Here is a 17637-nt window from a genome sequence, read left to right as displayed (position 1 = left end):
CAAAATGGAAGGACAAGATGGAAGAAAAAGTGGGGAGGAGAGAGAGGAATGTAGAGAGGAACAGACTAATTGTAGTTTTTAACACGGAAACGTGCTTCCTTTCTTAAAACTGTCTTTATTTCACAGCAAGCAAGGGCAGAGCAGGAAGAGGAATTCATCAGTAATACTCTGTTTAAGAAGATTCAAGCTCTGCAGAAAGAAAAAGAAACACTTGCAGTAAACTATGAAAAGGAAGAGGAATTTCTCACTAATGAGCTCTCAAGAAAGCTGATGCAGGTAAGTGGTTCCTTTCCTGATGTTTCTCCTAGGAGCCTCAGGGCCAAATGGTGGTTGAACTTTTGATTTTGTTAGCGTGACTGCAGCCAAAGGGGCATGATCACATTGTAGCTGTTTAGAGCTGACACTTGATAAATGCTAAGTACAATAACTAGTGAGTGAGATTTTGTGTTTTTTTTTTTTAATACATTGATGTAGAATTTGCATCTCCAAATGGATACTGTAGAGAACTGGAAAGTTTTTACAGAGATGCAAAGAAATAGATGTGACGTACAGTAAATGCTAACTGTTTAACAGAATAGTTGCTATTTAATTTTAAAAATTAGTGAAACTGACAATTTTTTTTTCCTGGTGTATATAATATTTAAAAGGAGTCCTGAAATATTAAACTTTGCATATAAAAATGTGCTGTGATGCTTGAAGGTTGCCAGGAGACTCTCTGTAAGTTCATCCATACTTTTAACAAAACAGTTCCTTCTCTTTAATTGAAATGTTAATATGAGTTGGGTGCTAAAAGTAAAAAGTTGAAGGTGCTATAACGATTTATGGCGGAGAAACTTCTTTTGATTACCCATGCTGCTAATTTTTGGAGAATGGATGAATATTTGTGGGAAGTATTGTACATGCTTGCCCTGCTCCGAGAGACATGCTTAAGTACCTGCTTTTGTCCTCTGGAGGAGACAGGACAGGAAGTTAGGTGAGTTGTTGGTGTGACCCACTGTGGCTCTTCCCCTGCGATTATTTACAACCTCTCCCTGAAAAACCAGTTGAGTTTAAAGAACCTGATTTGTGTGTTTTAAGAATTTCTTCTGTTCTGTGGCTAAAGAGTTGAGACATGCTTAGCCCTGCAGTTAGGAAATGCATTGTTTCTAAAAAACAATTAGAGCTAATCCCATCTGACACTTTCCTTAATGAAAGCTGGGACTTCTGTGGCTTTGTCAATGCAATGCCTGATGTCACGTAGTACGTTAAGCATCAAGATAACTTTTCCCGATCTTGTATTTACTTTTTCCCTGCTTTTGAGGACTGATGAAAATGTTTATGAATAAGATTTGCATTTGCTTTCTAAAGCATACATTTTCACAAAAAATAAAGCAGCAGATGGTAGTAAAAAGAAAAAAAAATAGGTATGTGTTGGGAGATACTGAATGTTCTTTTCTAATTGAAGATGTCAGTGTTATAGAAAAATCTTCCTACGAAAGTCTCTTCCAGGAAAGCAAGAAATGATATACCAAGCAACGTTGTTTGATTGAAAGGGCTATGTAGGAATCGGTGACAGAAGCAGGTTGCTGGGGGCCATACCACTACATTGTGTACAGCAAAGTAGCACTTCAAAAGCAAAAGCATGAATTACCCTTGGTTTGACTGAAGGGTTTTAGACTTGCACAAACGTGTACTGCACAGGTTCTTCAGTAACTAATTGACTGATTTTTAGTAATTGCTTCAAATACACTTTGCTGGTAAGATTACCTTAGCCTTTTTCCAGACTTAACTGTCATATGCATTCTGGAAAGTGAGTGATTGCTTTAAAGTTGTATCTTTAACAGTTCTTAAAATGTTAGTGTTATACAAAGTAGGTTTGCACATTACAGAGAGAAATACAAACTTATTGTCAACTTAAGACTACAACAAATTTTTATTCTTTTCTGCCGTGGGCTTTCAGAAAGTATCCTTTGGCCATCCTCCCAAATTAGGGAAAAGTGTAAACAATCAGTGATCCTCAAAAGTATTCTAGCCTTTTGTTTAGCATCTGGAGAAAATCCTCAGTTTTGGATTCATCATCATCCAGTAGATACTATCCAGCTTTCAATAGGCAAGCCACAAGTTCCTGCTGAAAAGAAGTAACTACACAGCCGTAACTACAGATAAAATTCTGACCACTGAGTGCTTTTATTGAACAGTATCTCAAGCTTTGTTTCATGTGACTTTCCTCTGAGTCTCATTCGGCTTTTGATAAATGTGATTATGTCAACCAGATTTTAAAAGGTGACATTTTTTAAATGCACCAGTGCTCAAAATGGATAGCACTAGAACTGTAATTTTGGCCAACATCATTAGGTAACAGTTTTTGAAAGTCCTTTGTTTTTCACAGCTGTAGGGGCTTAAGCATGGCATTCAGAGCAGCATCGGGAGCGAGCTCCCAGAACACAAATACGCTTGCCATGTGAAAGCTGTCTGCCAGCACGAGCTGCAGCGCTCCTCACTAATAGCCCAGTGAGAATTCCCCAGTTCAGCATGATGTGCCTTGCTGTTAGAAACCATTATGTTACATCAGGTTTTCGATGTAGTTGTAAGAAACTAAATTTGAAACATTCAGTGTATGCCAGACTGATTCTGAACGTGCTTAGTAGTATGAAAAAAAAAAAAAGGCATTTTCACTGGAATATTGCTCTCTGTCTATGACCAGGCTTTCTGGTGGTACACTATTGCTTGATAGTAGTTGTTTGTAACTATGGCATTAGCTTTTACTGACCCTACAAGACCAATAAATAACTGTATGTTTTTGCTGGTTTAATTTCCTTTTATTAGCATAATTTGTAATTTTTCTAGACTGAAGGTGACAGATACGAAGGAGAGCATCCGTCTCATAGATGTTTTGGAGCAAACAAAAGCTTTTTGTCACATACGTCCTGATACAGCTTTTATAAGCCTTATAGAAATTCACTATACTTTCCACATACTCTTTTGTCTGCCTGGCTATGTATCTGAAAAGTTGGGCACAAGTATTTTGTAGGCTCTTGATTCTTAGTCATTAGAGAATAGAGGTAGCATTTTACAGAGCAACATTAGAACTGTTTTGATGAACAATATGTATGTGGAATTTTGAGATTTAAAGAAGTAAATCTTGAAAATTGCATCTGTTGTGAAATGAGGCTACTCCAAAGAGTAATCAATTTTTAATATTGCTTTAATTTATGAAGTCAATTATTCTTTACGTTGTCCAGCAGTCCACTTCAAAATCACAGATTTTTTCATATCGTTATTTTTTGGAAGTGTGAATTGCTCCAAGTATAAGTACCTGGCCTTGGAAGTAAAATGTTAAGACTTATGGAGATAATAGGGTAATCAATAGTCAGGAGAATTAAGTAATTGGGAAGCTATAGCGAAAGGTTTCTCATGCAAATCTGATTCTTGACAATTCTTTCAAAAATTGTAAGCATGTTGACATAAGCTATTACCCTTCCTGCTCTCCAAAACACCATGTGTCAGCTTGAGGATGCAAATAAATAATAATTGTGCGAAATAAGCAGAGTCAGCTCATCTATCGTGTATTTGATGAACATCTGGATGTAAAGAGGAGTCACACTGATAGGAATTTGTTAATAAAAAGGACTTTTGGGATGCATCAGAGGAGGAATTGGACAACTTTTAAGGGCTGGAATACTAAAAATAGACTGTTAGGACAGTGTACAAGGTCATAGTCTGAGGGATAAGCGAGAGTTGCTTTTTTTAAAAGGGAACTTCATCCATTAGCTCCATTATTTCAGGATAACACTTTCAGCTGTCCCAGGGAAAGGTCATACAGTAAGGAAGTAAGGAAAATGTGGACCTTCACTGTATCAGGAAACTTCTCTGTAGAGAGAAGAGGAAATTACTGTAGTTGTGTAGAACTTGCCTGAAGTAATGTGTGCACTCTTACTGTTAAGCTTTATATTGGAAAGCCCACTTCTCTAAAGTATTTGCTCTCTTGCCCCAAGTCCCTATCTGGTCTTGTGTAAATGCTTACAGTATCTCTCCTACAGTTTCCACGTGCATTTCAAGGTCTGTAAGGCATTGTCCTGAAGGTTATGTGTTCTAACGTTTTTTTCCTTCTCTTCAGCTGGCAGCTATACCTGTGTATGTAAACAGTTGTTACTATAATTGCATATAACTTAGAAGTTTGAAAATGTTCTCTTTGCTTCTTTACTAAGTAAAATAAACACTTTGTCTCAGTGTTAGCAATTCTGTTTTTCAGTGCTAGAGTTTCAGCATTAGTTGTGGTGGTTTTTTGTCTTTTTTTTGTCTTTTTTTTTTTTTTCTGATCAAAGCCAGTGAAAGGGAAGAAAGATTTTACAGAATTGTGAGTGACAGATACCATTAACATGTGTTTTGGGGGAGTGCTAGTGCTCTTTTCTTTCCACTTTGAATAATAGTCATTTTACCTCCTGGTGTATTTATGTTCAAATCAGAATAGAAAGTGTTCCTGTAGTCAGTCTTTTCAGCCTTTACTCATTAGTCTTCTGATTAGCTAGAATCGTCCTTTGGCTATGGTTCACGCTCCCAAGAAAGGATTTAATAGATGCTACACAGCAGCTATAGATCTAACAAGCCTCATCAGTTCCCGGGTGATGCAAATTCTACACAAGCTTTAGAAGAAATAATTTGCCAAACAAGACTTTGTTCTTGCAGCTCAATTTGTTTTAAATATGATAATCACACTTGCGTATAGGACATGAGAGCAAGAAATAGTATTTGCTGGTAAGTTGGCTTGAGGTGCCTTCATATGACCATCGCAGCAGCCTGACTCACTGAACTGTCTGCAAAATGCTAGCAGCCCCTAACCAGACACTTTGTTAGCAGCATCTGGCTTTAGGCTGAGTAAGAGATTTTGGCAACGTGCCTTTTCACACAGTTTATTTTGCTAACTAAATATAAGCTGATTACAGCAACTGGCTTGGATTTCAGTTTTTAGCTAGGTGAAAAGCATAAAGTGTCTAGAGCAAAATGAAGATGGATGAAAGTATGAGCACCTTGAGCTAGGTCATCTGCACGCTGTTTGCTCCTTGTGCTCCTTGGCCGCCCCCAGTCTTAAAGTTGGGGCTGCTGGATGGGGTGGAAGAGGGATTTAGAAAACTGTAAAACTAAATGATATCCTGTTCATATTAAAACTGTTTTTCCAAACAAGTTGAATTCCATTACTGAAGTAAGAAACTTCAAATTGTTGATTATCAAACAACACAAACGGTATCTTGATATATAAGTGTGAATGTAACTTTTTGTTTTAATGAAAAATTTTGCTTTGCAGCCCTGTGTTTTCTCACACAAGAGAAGAAATGGCTTTAATTTTGACTAAAAAGTTGAACAAAATTTCCCAACTCTTCAACCTAGAGTGGCCATGATAGCCTCCGTTACTATCGCTCTGTAGGCCAGCTGGCTTCCTCAAGTGCCTGGGAATTTCTGTGAACTTCAGGGATTTTTGGACAAATGTGTGATTTTTTTATTTTTTTTTTAAGTGAATGGAGAAAACTCGCTTATTTTACACACCATTCTGGTGTTGACTTTAATATGTGAAAAATGAAGTCTCAGTACCAATAAGCCCTGAAAATACAATTGAACCATAGACTACTTCCATATGTATGTTTCCAAGCTGTTCCTGTCTCTATTCTGTTCTCTCCACACTCGCATTTCTGCTCTGAATCTTTTGCCAGGCTACATTTCAGATTATTTTGTCTCCAAATAGCAGCAAAAGGAACTGAATTAATGAACTAATGAATTTTAGCTTGTTGAGGAAAGATTGTTGGGTGCTCTGTACATTTTGAAGTCTTTTGAGAAGAATTATCAGTAGAGAATTTAATGCTATGTAAGAATCAACATATAAATAAATTTTAAAATGGTGTGTAACTTGTGTTTAAAATACTTCCATATCTCCTAAATTTTTAGCTACAGCATGAGAAGGCTGAACTGGAGCAGCATCTAGAACAGGAACAGGAATTTCAAGTGAACAAACTGATGAAGAAGATTAAAAAACTGGAAAATGATACAATTTCAAAGCAGCTCACCCTGGAGCAGGTAACTTCTGGCTTTCAAAATGATGACTGCAAAACAAAAAGAAGGATTCAAAAAAAAAACTACTTATTTTGTTTTAGGTTCGACTTCATTTTTAAGTCTGTAAGAAACTGGCCAATATCGACAATATAATTCAAGAAAAGTGATTTTAACTCGTAGTCAAAGAAGTACAGCATTAACAGAATTTATCATGAACCCCCCTTTTTTTTTCCCATGGCATTTATGATTCTCAGTACCCTTAATACAGGCCTTCATGTCGGCTGGACAGCTGTGACTATTTTGCAAATGCAACTTACTTTTTTGTAAGTTATACTTGTTGCTGTTTGTCAGCCTCCACTACCATACTACTGTTGAGAAAGACTGCCATTTCTAATAGCAGGTAGGCACTACAGTAAACCATGTACATATGGTCTAGTTGTGCTCTAGGTCATCTTTTTGTGTGGTAGCTTGGATAGCACAAAACTCAATTGTCAGATGTCAGCTCTGTGTATACTCACAGATTTTAAGATTGACTATGTCCAGTTCCCTTTCTCCCTGAAAAGAGCAATGAAGAGGAGAGAGAAAACACCACTTCTTTTGGTCTTGTTGCCACAGGAAATTTAGACTTAGGGATTGCCTTTGTGTTGAATTCTAGGCATGTGTATCAAAGCACCTCAGTGGCCTTAGTAGGAATTATTTTAGTATGAAGGCAAACAGATGAAAAAATCCAGGCTCATTAAAGAACTTCAGTATTTCTAGCTTGTGAAATTCCAGTTATTTTGAGTGGTGTAAATATAGTACATTATTCCTCAGAATTTGTTTGCTGTTCTTACCAGAGATACGATGCGTAATTTTTATGTTGCTGATAATCTGAAGTTCTACCTTTTTTTATTTGACCATCTTATTTCAGATGAAATTGTAGGTAAATTAATAGCTATCTTAATGACAAAACGGGTTTCCTCAATTCTTACATTAACATTCTGTATGCATAGATCTATGGAACGAAGTGAAACAGAGAAGTAGGAAGATGTAGTTGCCAGCAAATCCTTAACCAGCGTGGAAATTAATGAGATTGAAATAACTCTCTTAGCCACAAGGTGGTGGTGGTGGCCACATAATCATAATTGAAATGAATGCAAAGTAAGATTGCCAATTAAGCTGGTTTAGTCTTCGAAATAGAAACCCAAGCCACAGCTGGAGTTTTAATAGTATTTCTTTTTGTATTGTTATGGACACACAGAGACTTGTGAAATTTTAACATTTGATTTTTTTTTTTGCTACATTTAAATATCAACAATAGATCATTTTTTAAAGAAGCCTGGAAGTTCAGTGATGAGTTACTTAATTTTGGCGATACCAGGTCTTTCTCTCAAATACCTGATCTTAATTTCTTGCAGTAAGATACAATAAATCTCAAGTTACTTTGAACTTCAGCATGCTTTCTTGGGGCATGTGCTGTACCTGATGAGAAGCAACCAAGAATTGTGAGCAGAGCAATTTTAAGGAGGGGGGATTGCCACAGCTCTTCAACAAGAGCCCTGTTAAACAAGTCTTGGAAGGAGTACTCCAGGAATGCTTTGAATGTAACCTCCTAGAACTGCATTACTTTTCACTTCATCTTCATGAGATCTCTATCACTGTAACCAGTGATCAGACAGTTATAACATGTTCACCAATTCCTGTTTTTTAAATGTGGAACATGAATTAGCTCTGCTTTGATTCCTTCCTCCTTTGCTTTCTTTCGTCTGGAATGCTTATGGCACAGGTGATGAGTAGGTAGCTGGTTTGCAGCAGTGATGGTCATGTAGAATGTTAATCCTAATTCAAAAAATTAGGTTGCATCTTAGGTTTCATATGTGACCTGATTTAATTTCTTTTAAATCAGCTTCAAGAAGCAGAACATTTTTCTGTGAAGGCTAACAGTGGAGAAATTTGCAACATGTGACTATTTCATTAACTGAATGTTTTAGTTAAAATGAACAGTGCCATTTTTCTGTGTTGCAGCTCAGTGATTTGATGGGAAATAAAATAGCTGCCAGTCAGAGATCAAGTGTATATAGTTTTACTGTTACCCTTTTTAACTGCTTTAGTATTTTGTACAGTAAAGTGTATAACTAGAAGTGATGCAGTCAGAAGATTAGAAATAAGAATTAAGTTGGTAATAATCATCTCCTATGTCTGCTCCTTTGAAAGGAGAAGATCATGAAACATGAAATCTTCTGGAAAGATATTCTTGGAGAGAGTAGCAAAGAATTAAAGATACAAACAGGGAGGGGCAGATGAGAAGCCAATAAGTGAAATTTGGGATAGTGGGACTAGGCTGAAATCATACTCAACTTTCACTGATTTGGAAGGTCTCCATCATTTTAGGAAGAAACACTTTTGCTTGTCAGTAAGTTGGCAAGAAGACTCAAGAAGCAGTAACGCAGGAATAAACATACAATGGATATTTTAGCTGCATTTGAAGGAAAGTAAGTGTTAGAGAGACAAAGAGAAGTACAATGGGATGATGAGGAAGGTTAAAAGGGATTTTTCTTTTCCTCTAAAGAGAGGACTAGGATCCAAAACAATAAGCAATTCTTCCTCACTTCCCTACTGTGATGATTAAAAAAAATCAAATGATATTTGATTGGAACATAATTTTGAACCTATATAAAATGATGCAAGTATTGACAGAGCTGCTAGTTTGGTGTTGAGATGTGAGCCCCCCCCCTTTTATTTTGTTCAAAATATAATCAAGATCCAAACAAACTCATTGACTAGATCTAGACTTCATTTTAAAGTTCACCTGAAACGTCTGTTGCAAAACACACATACCTACATTCTTTGTGAATTCACAGCTCTGCTCAGCATGCTGAAGTGGCTTCTTCTATAGGTTCAGTTCATTAAAGCTTTAATATCCTGACACTGGGAGGAACTGGGAAAAAACTCGAAACCAACAAGGAGGATACTTGTTTCCAGTTTTTTCTCATATTACTTGAAAAGTGGAGTTTTAGATCTCCTTCACAGCCCACTGTCTTCGGTGTTTCATCAGAACACATCTGTCAGCCTTCAGGGTACAACTCATTTGTCTCTTGTCCCTGATGATTTGACCTTGCCATTGTGCGTACATTCAGGTGCCTAATTAATAATGGACTGTGCTGCCTTGGTGATGGCTGCTATAATACTAAGTGTAATCTTAGATTTTTCAAATTAGAGTTCATAAATAATTTGCTTTGTCTCCAAATTCCAGTATACTCTTTTTTCCTACCATTAAATGAAATAGATTTATTTTCACTAGTATGCCTTTGTATTCTTGTTTGGTGCTAGATCAATAATGTAGCTGTAAAATAGACTACGAAGGTCAGGCCAGGTGAGTCCAAACCACACGGCATTGAAGTGATGCAAAAACCATTGCTGTACAATTAGTCATCTGCAGTCAAACCTTCTTCATCATGTGTTTGTACAGATAGCCATCAGATGTAGTGCAGATCTTCGTGTTGGTAATACAGGAGCATGATAGGCAGATTCCCAGAATATTTTATGCACTTTCTGAACTCAGTCAGCCCAAGCATTGGCCAAGCATCCTAAGGCAAAACGCCATCTCTTTCCAAGGGCTGAGCACTTTGCTTTGTACCATTCCAGCTCCTACTACTGTGGGCAAGGCAGTAGAAGTCAGGATACAAATTCTCATCACTCATGTGAGACTGAAGCATGTTGCTCCTGACTTGTGTGTTATGGAAGTCTAAATTCCCTCAATTGTTAATGTACATCTAGAAATGCAGATGTGGACAGGTTGTCTAAACCTGTTTTTTCTAAGCATGCTCCCTTACTCATCAATATAAGTGTATTTTTACTTAATTTGCCCTAAATTTTGAAGAAGAAAGTTGTGCAGTCACTCATTAAACTCTTACTGTTGCATTAAGTGCATAAGTGTAAGTTCTGTTTGGTTATTTTGGTATTAATTGAGAGTCTAGAATGTGACCCTTATGGATTTAGATGGTGTAACAGCACTTCAGGCATAGTGATGCAATAAACATGTGACGAAATCGTTCAATCTATTTGCGGTCTTTCTTTTTTGTAATGTGTTTTTTTTTTTATTTTTTTGCCTATTGGGAAGATGGTGAGTGTTAACTGTAGGTTGGTTGGGGAAAAATAACCTCATGGTATTTTCCATCTGTAAAGGCATTGATTGTCACATCTGTTTTGTCGTATTAACTCCTGGAGTTTAGCTGCCAGCGTTAGTGAATAAGATCAGCTGTGCCTCTTAATATTCTAGTGTGAACATGAAAAATGCCAGGTTAAATGTTGTTGTTTATTAATTCTTTGCTGAGATAGAAATTAAATTGGTTTTCCTAGGAAGGATTGATGCTGTATCACTAAAGGCAGTTGAATATTTTTTTTGTTTCTGTTTTACTTGTTATAAAACACAAGTCAGACATGGCTTTTCTTCTGTTTCTGGCTTACATAAGCGTGATTCTTCTGCTTTTAACGTAAGATTTTTTCAAAGGAGTAAGTGCTTAAATAGTGGGCTGTAAATTGCATGTGAACTTCAGAGGCTTGTGGAGACCTTTCTGAATAAGCTTGTTATGACATCAGTGACCGTGTGTCCAGGTTTCAAGCTCCTCTTTACTTGCAAGCAGCAACAAGTTCTGTGTAAAAAATTTCTGATAAGATGACGATAATTGTGCAACTCCTGAATCTCTTAAATTTTCCATACACTGTGGCCAGTGTATTTTGCCTGAATTTTGTTTCTTCTTTGCATTTGCCTTGATGTTTTAAGGCATCATGTGAAAGCCTTATTTTTCTTCTAAGACAATGATCTTTTGTAATGATAATTCCTTGAAGAAAAAAAAAAAAAGATGATTCCATCATTTTAATTTAGTGCTTTCCTCTGCAGCTAAGACGTGAGAAGATTGACCTTGAAAATACCTTGGAACAAGAACAAGAAGCACTAGTGAATCGTCTCTGGAAGAGGATGGATAAACTTGAAGCAGAAAAACGGTTTGTCTTGTTGCACTGTGTTACTGTGGGAGATGTATGATTTAATACTTAACCTTCTAGTTTTACGTATGTTTGTCTCTGTCATGCAAGGGCTATTTCATCTGTGAAAACCTGGAGGTTCACACGGTTGTAAAGCTCCTTGTTTACCCTATACCACATGCTTGAGTGCCTACACTAGATGAAACTAAGTAGTATAAAAATGATCTGGGAAAACTTGAAGGAATTTGCTGATTTTTTTTAACTGCTGATAGTTTTTAAAGTTTCTGGTTTTGGGTCAGCTTTCTATTGATGGCCCAAAGAAATTAACACGGTATCATTATGTAAGAAGCTCTTGTTTTTTCCCCTATCTGCTTGAAGAAAACTTCAGCTTTTTCTCAGTGGTTTGCACTCAAGTCATTGAAACTTCCTGCTGCTTCTTCAACAGAAAATAAGACAGAGATACTTTATGTTCTTGGGAAAGCTAAGATTAAAAATATGTATTAAAGCGGCTCTCTCTTTGCTGTATAAGAACTCTGCTTTGTGGGCAATAAGGGAGAAGAGGTGACAAATTCCTTGTTTTCTACTACATGTTTTAGGAGAGTTATGTTAGTGTGGCTCTGTGAATCTTAACTGGAGACTTGGAAAACACCTGAACCTATATGAACTGCAGTTCTTGTAGTTCTATTTTACAGAGCCCTGTGGAAGGTGCTTTGAAGAGCTGCATGTAATACTCAACAGTGGTAAATCCATAGTGAATGGACCTTTGGTAGGATTTTTGCACATCTTAGCTTTAAAGTCTTTTTTATTATTATTTTTTAAGTCAAACCATTCTTGGTTTAATTTATCTCAGTTTGTGCAGTTGGTGTGCCTTCTTTCTGGGAGATAGGTGGAGTTGTAGACCATGCTTTAGTACCACATTGCGTGGTGTGTATGAATACCAGGCCATGCAAAGAGCTGTGCTTGCATAGTGTTGTTGTCCCTCGTGTTCAGTGCAGCCTTGGATCTCGCCAGTCAACATGGTTCTGGTGAAGAACAGTTTCCTGCTTTCCATCTGAAAAATATGTGTTAACTTGAAAAATATTCATTAAAACATTAATATGTACTGTCTACTTGTTTCATCATGAAAAATGATCATTACTCCTGAATTTACACAGTTGAGTGTTTGAGGTATTTGAAACCTTGACTGTATGGAAAGAAAAATGCGATGAGAAATATTTTTCTGTTTGGTGATACTTTAAAGGAGAATACCTGCTTGAGAAAATGTCTATGAAGTTTTTTCTCTTTTGCTAATGGTGAAATGTAGAAAAGCTTGTATTTCGCCATAGATAAACTATGCTCATTTGTTCATCTTGAATGTTTATTCTTCCTCTAAGAACATAAATGTAAAAACTTGGAAGAGATTAAATGAATTTGCTTGGAAATTATTATGGGGGTTGAGTATAAAACTGAGGTAACTATCTAAAGTCTTTAACTTGTTTTTCCCAAACTATATGCAGAAATATTTGGCAGTGTCAACACCCGAATACTTTAGAAAATCCATCTGTCCCTGGACAAAAATTTTACATTTCGTATTTTTGGTTAAAACAAACAAACAAACAAAAAACATTATTAATCCTCCTGAAATTTTCCTAAACAAATGCAGTAGTTAGCGTAAATCTTACATACCTGCCAAGGCCTTGTAGTGTCTTTTTGAGGAGTTTAAGGGGTTTTCTTTTCATGTAAATTGAAAGTAAAGTTTAAGCTATTTTTTTATTCAGAATTTTGCAGGAGAAATTAGACCAGCCAGTATCTGCTCCGCCGTCACCCAGAGACATATCAATGGAGATAGATTCCCCTGAAAATATGATGAGACACATTAGGTTTTTAAAGAATGAAGTGGAGAGGTTAAAGAAGCAACTGAGGGCTGCACAGTTACAGCGTGAGTAAACAACTTGTTTTAAATCTTTTTAAGTCTGTGTAATGTATGATTTTTATATAAACTTTCAGGAATTTAAGGTACAAGTGGAAAAAATAGGGTAAGTTTGGACTAAGCTTCATAATTGCAATAATTAATGTATATATACTGTATTTATTTGTTGGGTTTCTGTATTTGTTTTTTTGTTGTTATTGTTGTTTTTTTTTGGGGGGTGGGGGGGATTGTGTGTTGCTGTTTTTTTTAGCTTTACTAGAATGGGAAAAAATTGCCAAATATTTCTTGAATATATTTGGGCCATAAAAAATACTTATTCTTTTACCCAGAGACTTTTAGCAGTATTTCAGCACACAGATTCTTTAAAACATACTTAAGGATTACATTGTAAGAATCCAGATACAATTTAGGAATTACTCGAAAGAATTAATGGCTAGCAAAATAAAGTTCAATTGTAAAAATTTCATCTAATGGTTGCAGGCTGTGCTGAGGTAACTTTAGCTTTGCTAAAGACTGATTTTTCAGGGAGCTGATTTGACTTCACAGTATAGCACAATGAGTAATCTTATTTTGTTCTTCCTTAAGTAAGATCTTTTTGAAATAGCTGTGTACAAGTCTGTGTATTTCTGTTGTGGGAGGCGTGGTGGAGCCTTGCCCAGAAGTGGACACCCTGCTTTCTGCTGTGCCTTTTGAGGGGAGGGAAGGTGGGTTTTGGGTGGCAGAAAAATCACTCGTGCCTTCTTGGAATCCTGTTCCATCATCTCTTCACCCTAAATCTAAAATTTCTATCTAAGGTTTGTCAGTTCTGCCTTTTTTTGGTAGTGTAGTTTCCAGTCAGTAGCGTTATATTTTGTCTGAGAGATAAGGAGGTGCCTACCTACGCGGGCAGATTTGGGAGAGCACGAAGCAGGCAGTCGTCCCCCTTCATGGTGCTGGTCCTGCGAGGCTGGCTGCAGCGCTTCAGCGCCTGTGTGGAGACACAGCTCACAGGGCAGCGGCCTTCATACGGGCAGAGATAGCGGGAGAGTGCTCTTGTGCAGAGGCCTTGTGCACAAGTTTGTGGTATTAATAATTTGTGTTAGTTAAAAGAACTAAGGGCTGCTTATCTCTGTACTTGCCAGTTCTGTCTGCGGCCTTTGCTTACTTCAGAATGAGAGCAAGGCCTAAGATTTAAAGTACTCTTTGTACAAATTTGGCCTAATCTATTTCATTTCACATGTTCTTTGCTGTTTTCAGGTAGTTTGTTTTTGAAATACTGTAATTCAGAGTAAAATTCTGAAGCAGTTGAAGTCAAATTCTCATGGAAAATGAGATTTAGGTTTAGAAGTACTCTTTTCTGTTGTGAACAAGTTAAGCAGCTGCAGTATGTACAGCAATACCGATAGAAATTGTGGATATACTGGTTTGTGGGCTGCCGGTAAACAGAAGATGAAACTGATACACCTTTCTTTCAGGAGGAAGTTTGGTGTTTGCAATATGTGGTCATCTGAGAACCTTTACTATTATTCATAAATACTTAGTCTGCTTACTGAATTCTCATTTTGGTATTACATTTCATGTTCCTGAAACACTTACTTCCACTCTAGGAACTCTTTTGATATAATAATAGGTGTAAATAAGTGATACTGTTACTTTTACGATTGGTACTTCCGCTTAAAAGAGACACGCCATGTATAGTTGATAGTTTGGGAACAGTCTTCTGAAATAGGAATATCCTTTGATTAAATCGTACAGCATAAAGAAATGAGCACAAAGAGTGATGGATCTTTAAAAAAACAAACAAAAAAACCAATAAATTCACTGCCTATTTGATCAAATATTAGAAAACCTCACAAAATACATATGTGTAATAAGTCTTCTTCAAATGTTCCATTTTATTTAAATAATGTGTCAAAATGCTGCATAGCTTTCCGTGATATAATTTAATCACTTCAATGGTCTGCTAAATGTCTTTTAAAGTACTGTTTGATTAACTCGGTTTAGAATTGCAAACTCAAATTGTCATTTGATGTAGAGAATAAACCACTTGTTGACTTTTAATATTGGTAGATGACCTGCTGGCCCATCTCTATGATGAAGTCTAATCGAATGTATGCTATAGAATATTTATAAGATGACAATTTAATACAAGTTTGAGTATTTTGTGTTTCAGCACTTGTTTTGTGATTCCTCTCTTGAAATGGAAATGCACCGTTAAAAGTGTCTCTTTGCTGTTGCAGTAATATTTTTGTAACTGTGTAATTGCATTACTGTAAAGGGGCAGGAATTGATTTGATTGGTTTACTGATTTCTTTGACTTTTTCTCTGTTTCTCAAATTCATTTAAGTAAATGCTTGAAAATTCTTCTTGTTTTTATCCTTATTTGCAAAATTGCTGTCAGATAGTAATTTTAGTAGCTACTGTTACAAATTAGCCTTTGATGTAATGACTTAGAGGTGGGAACTTTGAGTGATCCATCCTGTACATTCTCTACTCCCTCATTCTTGAAGTGCTGGGATAAAATTAGGCACAACATATGGGCCTGTCTATGAAATTGAATATTAACCAAATTTTAACGGAATTCTGAATTTCAGATTCAGAAAAGATGGCACAATATTTAGAAGAGGAGCGACATATGAGAGAAGAAAACTTGAGGCTTCAAAGAAAATTACAGAGGGAAATGGAGCGTAGGGAAGCACTCTGCAGGCAACTGTCAGAAAGTGAATCCAGCTTAGAAATGGACGATGAAAGGTGTGTATTTTCTAGCTGTTCAGGTATGTTAGCACTGAGCTTGTTAGCTAACGCTAACATGCTTTTTTTAATATTAGAAAATGAGTACTCATAAAGATAACTTAAAAATGGGTTTAATATATGTATCAAATTTCAACATGGTCCAGGAGTGTCTTTAGTAGAATTATATCAGACTTGTTTAGAATTTAGATTAATTATAGCAGTGAAAAATAAAACATTTTTCTGAAGATTGTTTAGGGTTTTGTTAGTGTATGGTGAAATAAACAAATCTGTGGGATTGAGCTTCAAGCTAATTAAATCATGGTACCTTTGTTTTTCACCTAACTCGGTAACTGCAATGAATTCTGTGAGGTAGGAAAAATATACTTGGGGTAACTTTTCTTTTGCAGAAGATAGAAAGCGTTCTGCCAAATCCAAAGGAATAGCATATAAAGCTTTAGAGAGAAGAAGCATTTCCAGAGCTAGTGGGTTTGTTTTTGATGTCCAAAATATAATATCCTTGATTTCTTTTTTTTCCGTACTACAAGCTGCGTTATTTGCAGTGACCGTGGAAATAATCTTTATTTTTTTTCGTGGTTATATATTATACCTTTTATTTTCTAACATCATAGTGATATGACAGTGTTATATCTTGAAAGAGGTTTTATGTATACTTTGAATAGAACATTCTTAGTTCTTATCAAATGTTCATTATCTTATTATACAGTTTTACGTTATTTTGGATTTATAGTGGTACTTAAAAACCAATACAAACAAACAAAAAACCCTCGCTCTGTGATGTGTATTCTTCTGATATTAAGATGCTTCTTCTTGGGTCATCAGTATATTTGTTATGAGATATAATTTACCAGAAAACAAAGTACCAGATATTTTGTTTCAAGGAGTGCCCTTAAAATTCAAGGTAATGTTTTCAGTTTTACCGAGGTACTAGGCAACTGACAAGTATTGCAATAGCATCTAGTATTACAATGTAGAATGCTGTGTTAATTAATTATTGTTAGAAACATGGGGTTCTCATGTTCAAATCTGATTTGATTAGCCTAGTCTTTTCTGCCAATATTTGTTGTAATAGAAATATATATTAAAAAAAAAAAAGAACAGAAAAAAGTCAAAATTTATATTCATATTAATCATCAGTATTCATTCGAAAACTCTAGAGTATTCTAACTTTTTTTTCCAGCTTTTTGTAGATAGTGTTAGTAACAAAATGTAGAAAAAAAAATAAGAAACGTAATTGTCATGTTGATTTATGTTGGTACTACAAACGCATTGCAGAATCGCTCCAAAATAGGGGTTTGCATGGTAAGTAATATAAAGTAAAGTGAGGGAAGAGGCAGCTGTTAGAGTGGTTAATCTTAGAAGAGAACTATGTAGACAAAAATTGTAGAACTACATGCAGTAATTATTTAAAAATGGAGATTTGCCAGCTTACTTTGTCTTCCTAAAAATGGTTGTGCTGACAGATCGGATGTCCATTTTTCCAGTCACGTTGTTAGCTGATGATACTTATTTTTTGTAGAGTAGATGAAGATGCTTTACTGAATTTGAAATGCACAGCTCTCACAAAATTCCTTCCTCCTGGCTAGCAGTATCCTTGCTTTCTCAGTCCTCCATCTTATTCTCTTCAGTAACAGGGAAATTTCTAAAATCGAGAAGCATGCTAATGGTGTGCTGCTATTTCACATGACACAATCCAGGTAACTAAGACGACTTACAGAAAATTGCCTTCACATAGAATAAAATAAGATTAAACCGCAAAGATTACTGCATTGCTGTAATACATTTATTGTCTGCATTACAAGTTACTGAGTGTTATAGAAATAGTCTAGTCAGTTCAGTTTTGCTAATCCTGCCATTGGTAGCTCTTTGGAAAGCTTACGTTTAAGCAACCTCTAATTTATCAGCTGTTGTTCTGTATTGTAGCTACTGTTACTAATTATCTGCCCGATTTTAAACCATCTTCAGCATCACTACAGTGCACTGCCTCTGTTAAGTGTTGTGGCTTAGTGACTCTG

At 36.1% G+C, this 17637-nt stretch overlaps 1 protein-coding gene across 2 annotated transcripts in view; it reads left to right on the top strand.

Moving 5' to 3' along the window:
• Window positions 1-17637, top strand: part of CCDC6 (coiled-coil domain containing 6) — a 44972-nt gene that overhangs the window by 18375 nt on the left and 8960 nt on the right. For both annotated transcript variants that reach the window (XM_084289913.1, XM_084289914.1), the window contains exons 2-6: window positions 127-276; window positions 5917-6045; window positions 10901-11004; window positions 12741-12901; window positions 15466-15622. In XM_084289913.1, the coding sequence (XP_084146039.1) occupies window positions 127-276; window positions 5917-6045; window positions 10901-11004; window positions 12741-12901; window positions 15466-15622 (701 nt within the window). The remainder of the gene's footprint in view (window positions 1-126; window positions 277-5916; window positions 6046-10900; window positions 11005-12740; window positions 12902-15465; window positions 15623-17637) is intronic.

This window comes from Netta rufina (assembly GCF_964035555.1).
Source record: "Netta rufina genome assembly, chromosome: 7".
NCBI lineage: Eukaryota > Metazoa > Chordata > Aves > Anseriformes > Anatidae > Netta > Netta rufina.
The sequence above is the reverse complement of the archived record's forward strand: the minus strand, read 5'-3'. Positions and strand labels throughout refer to the sequence as shown.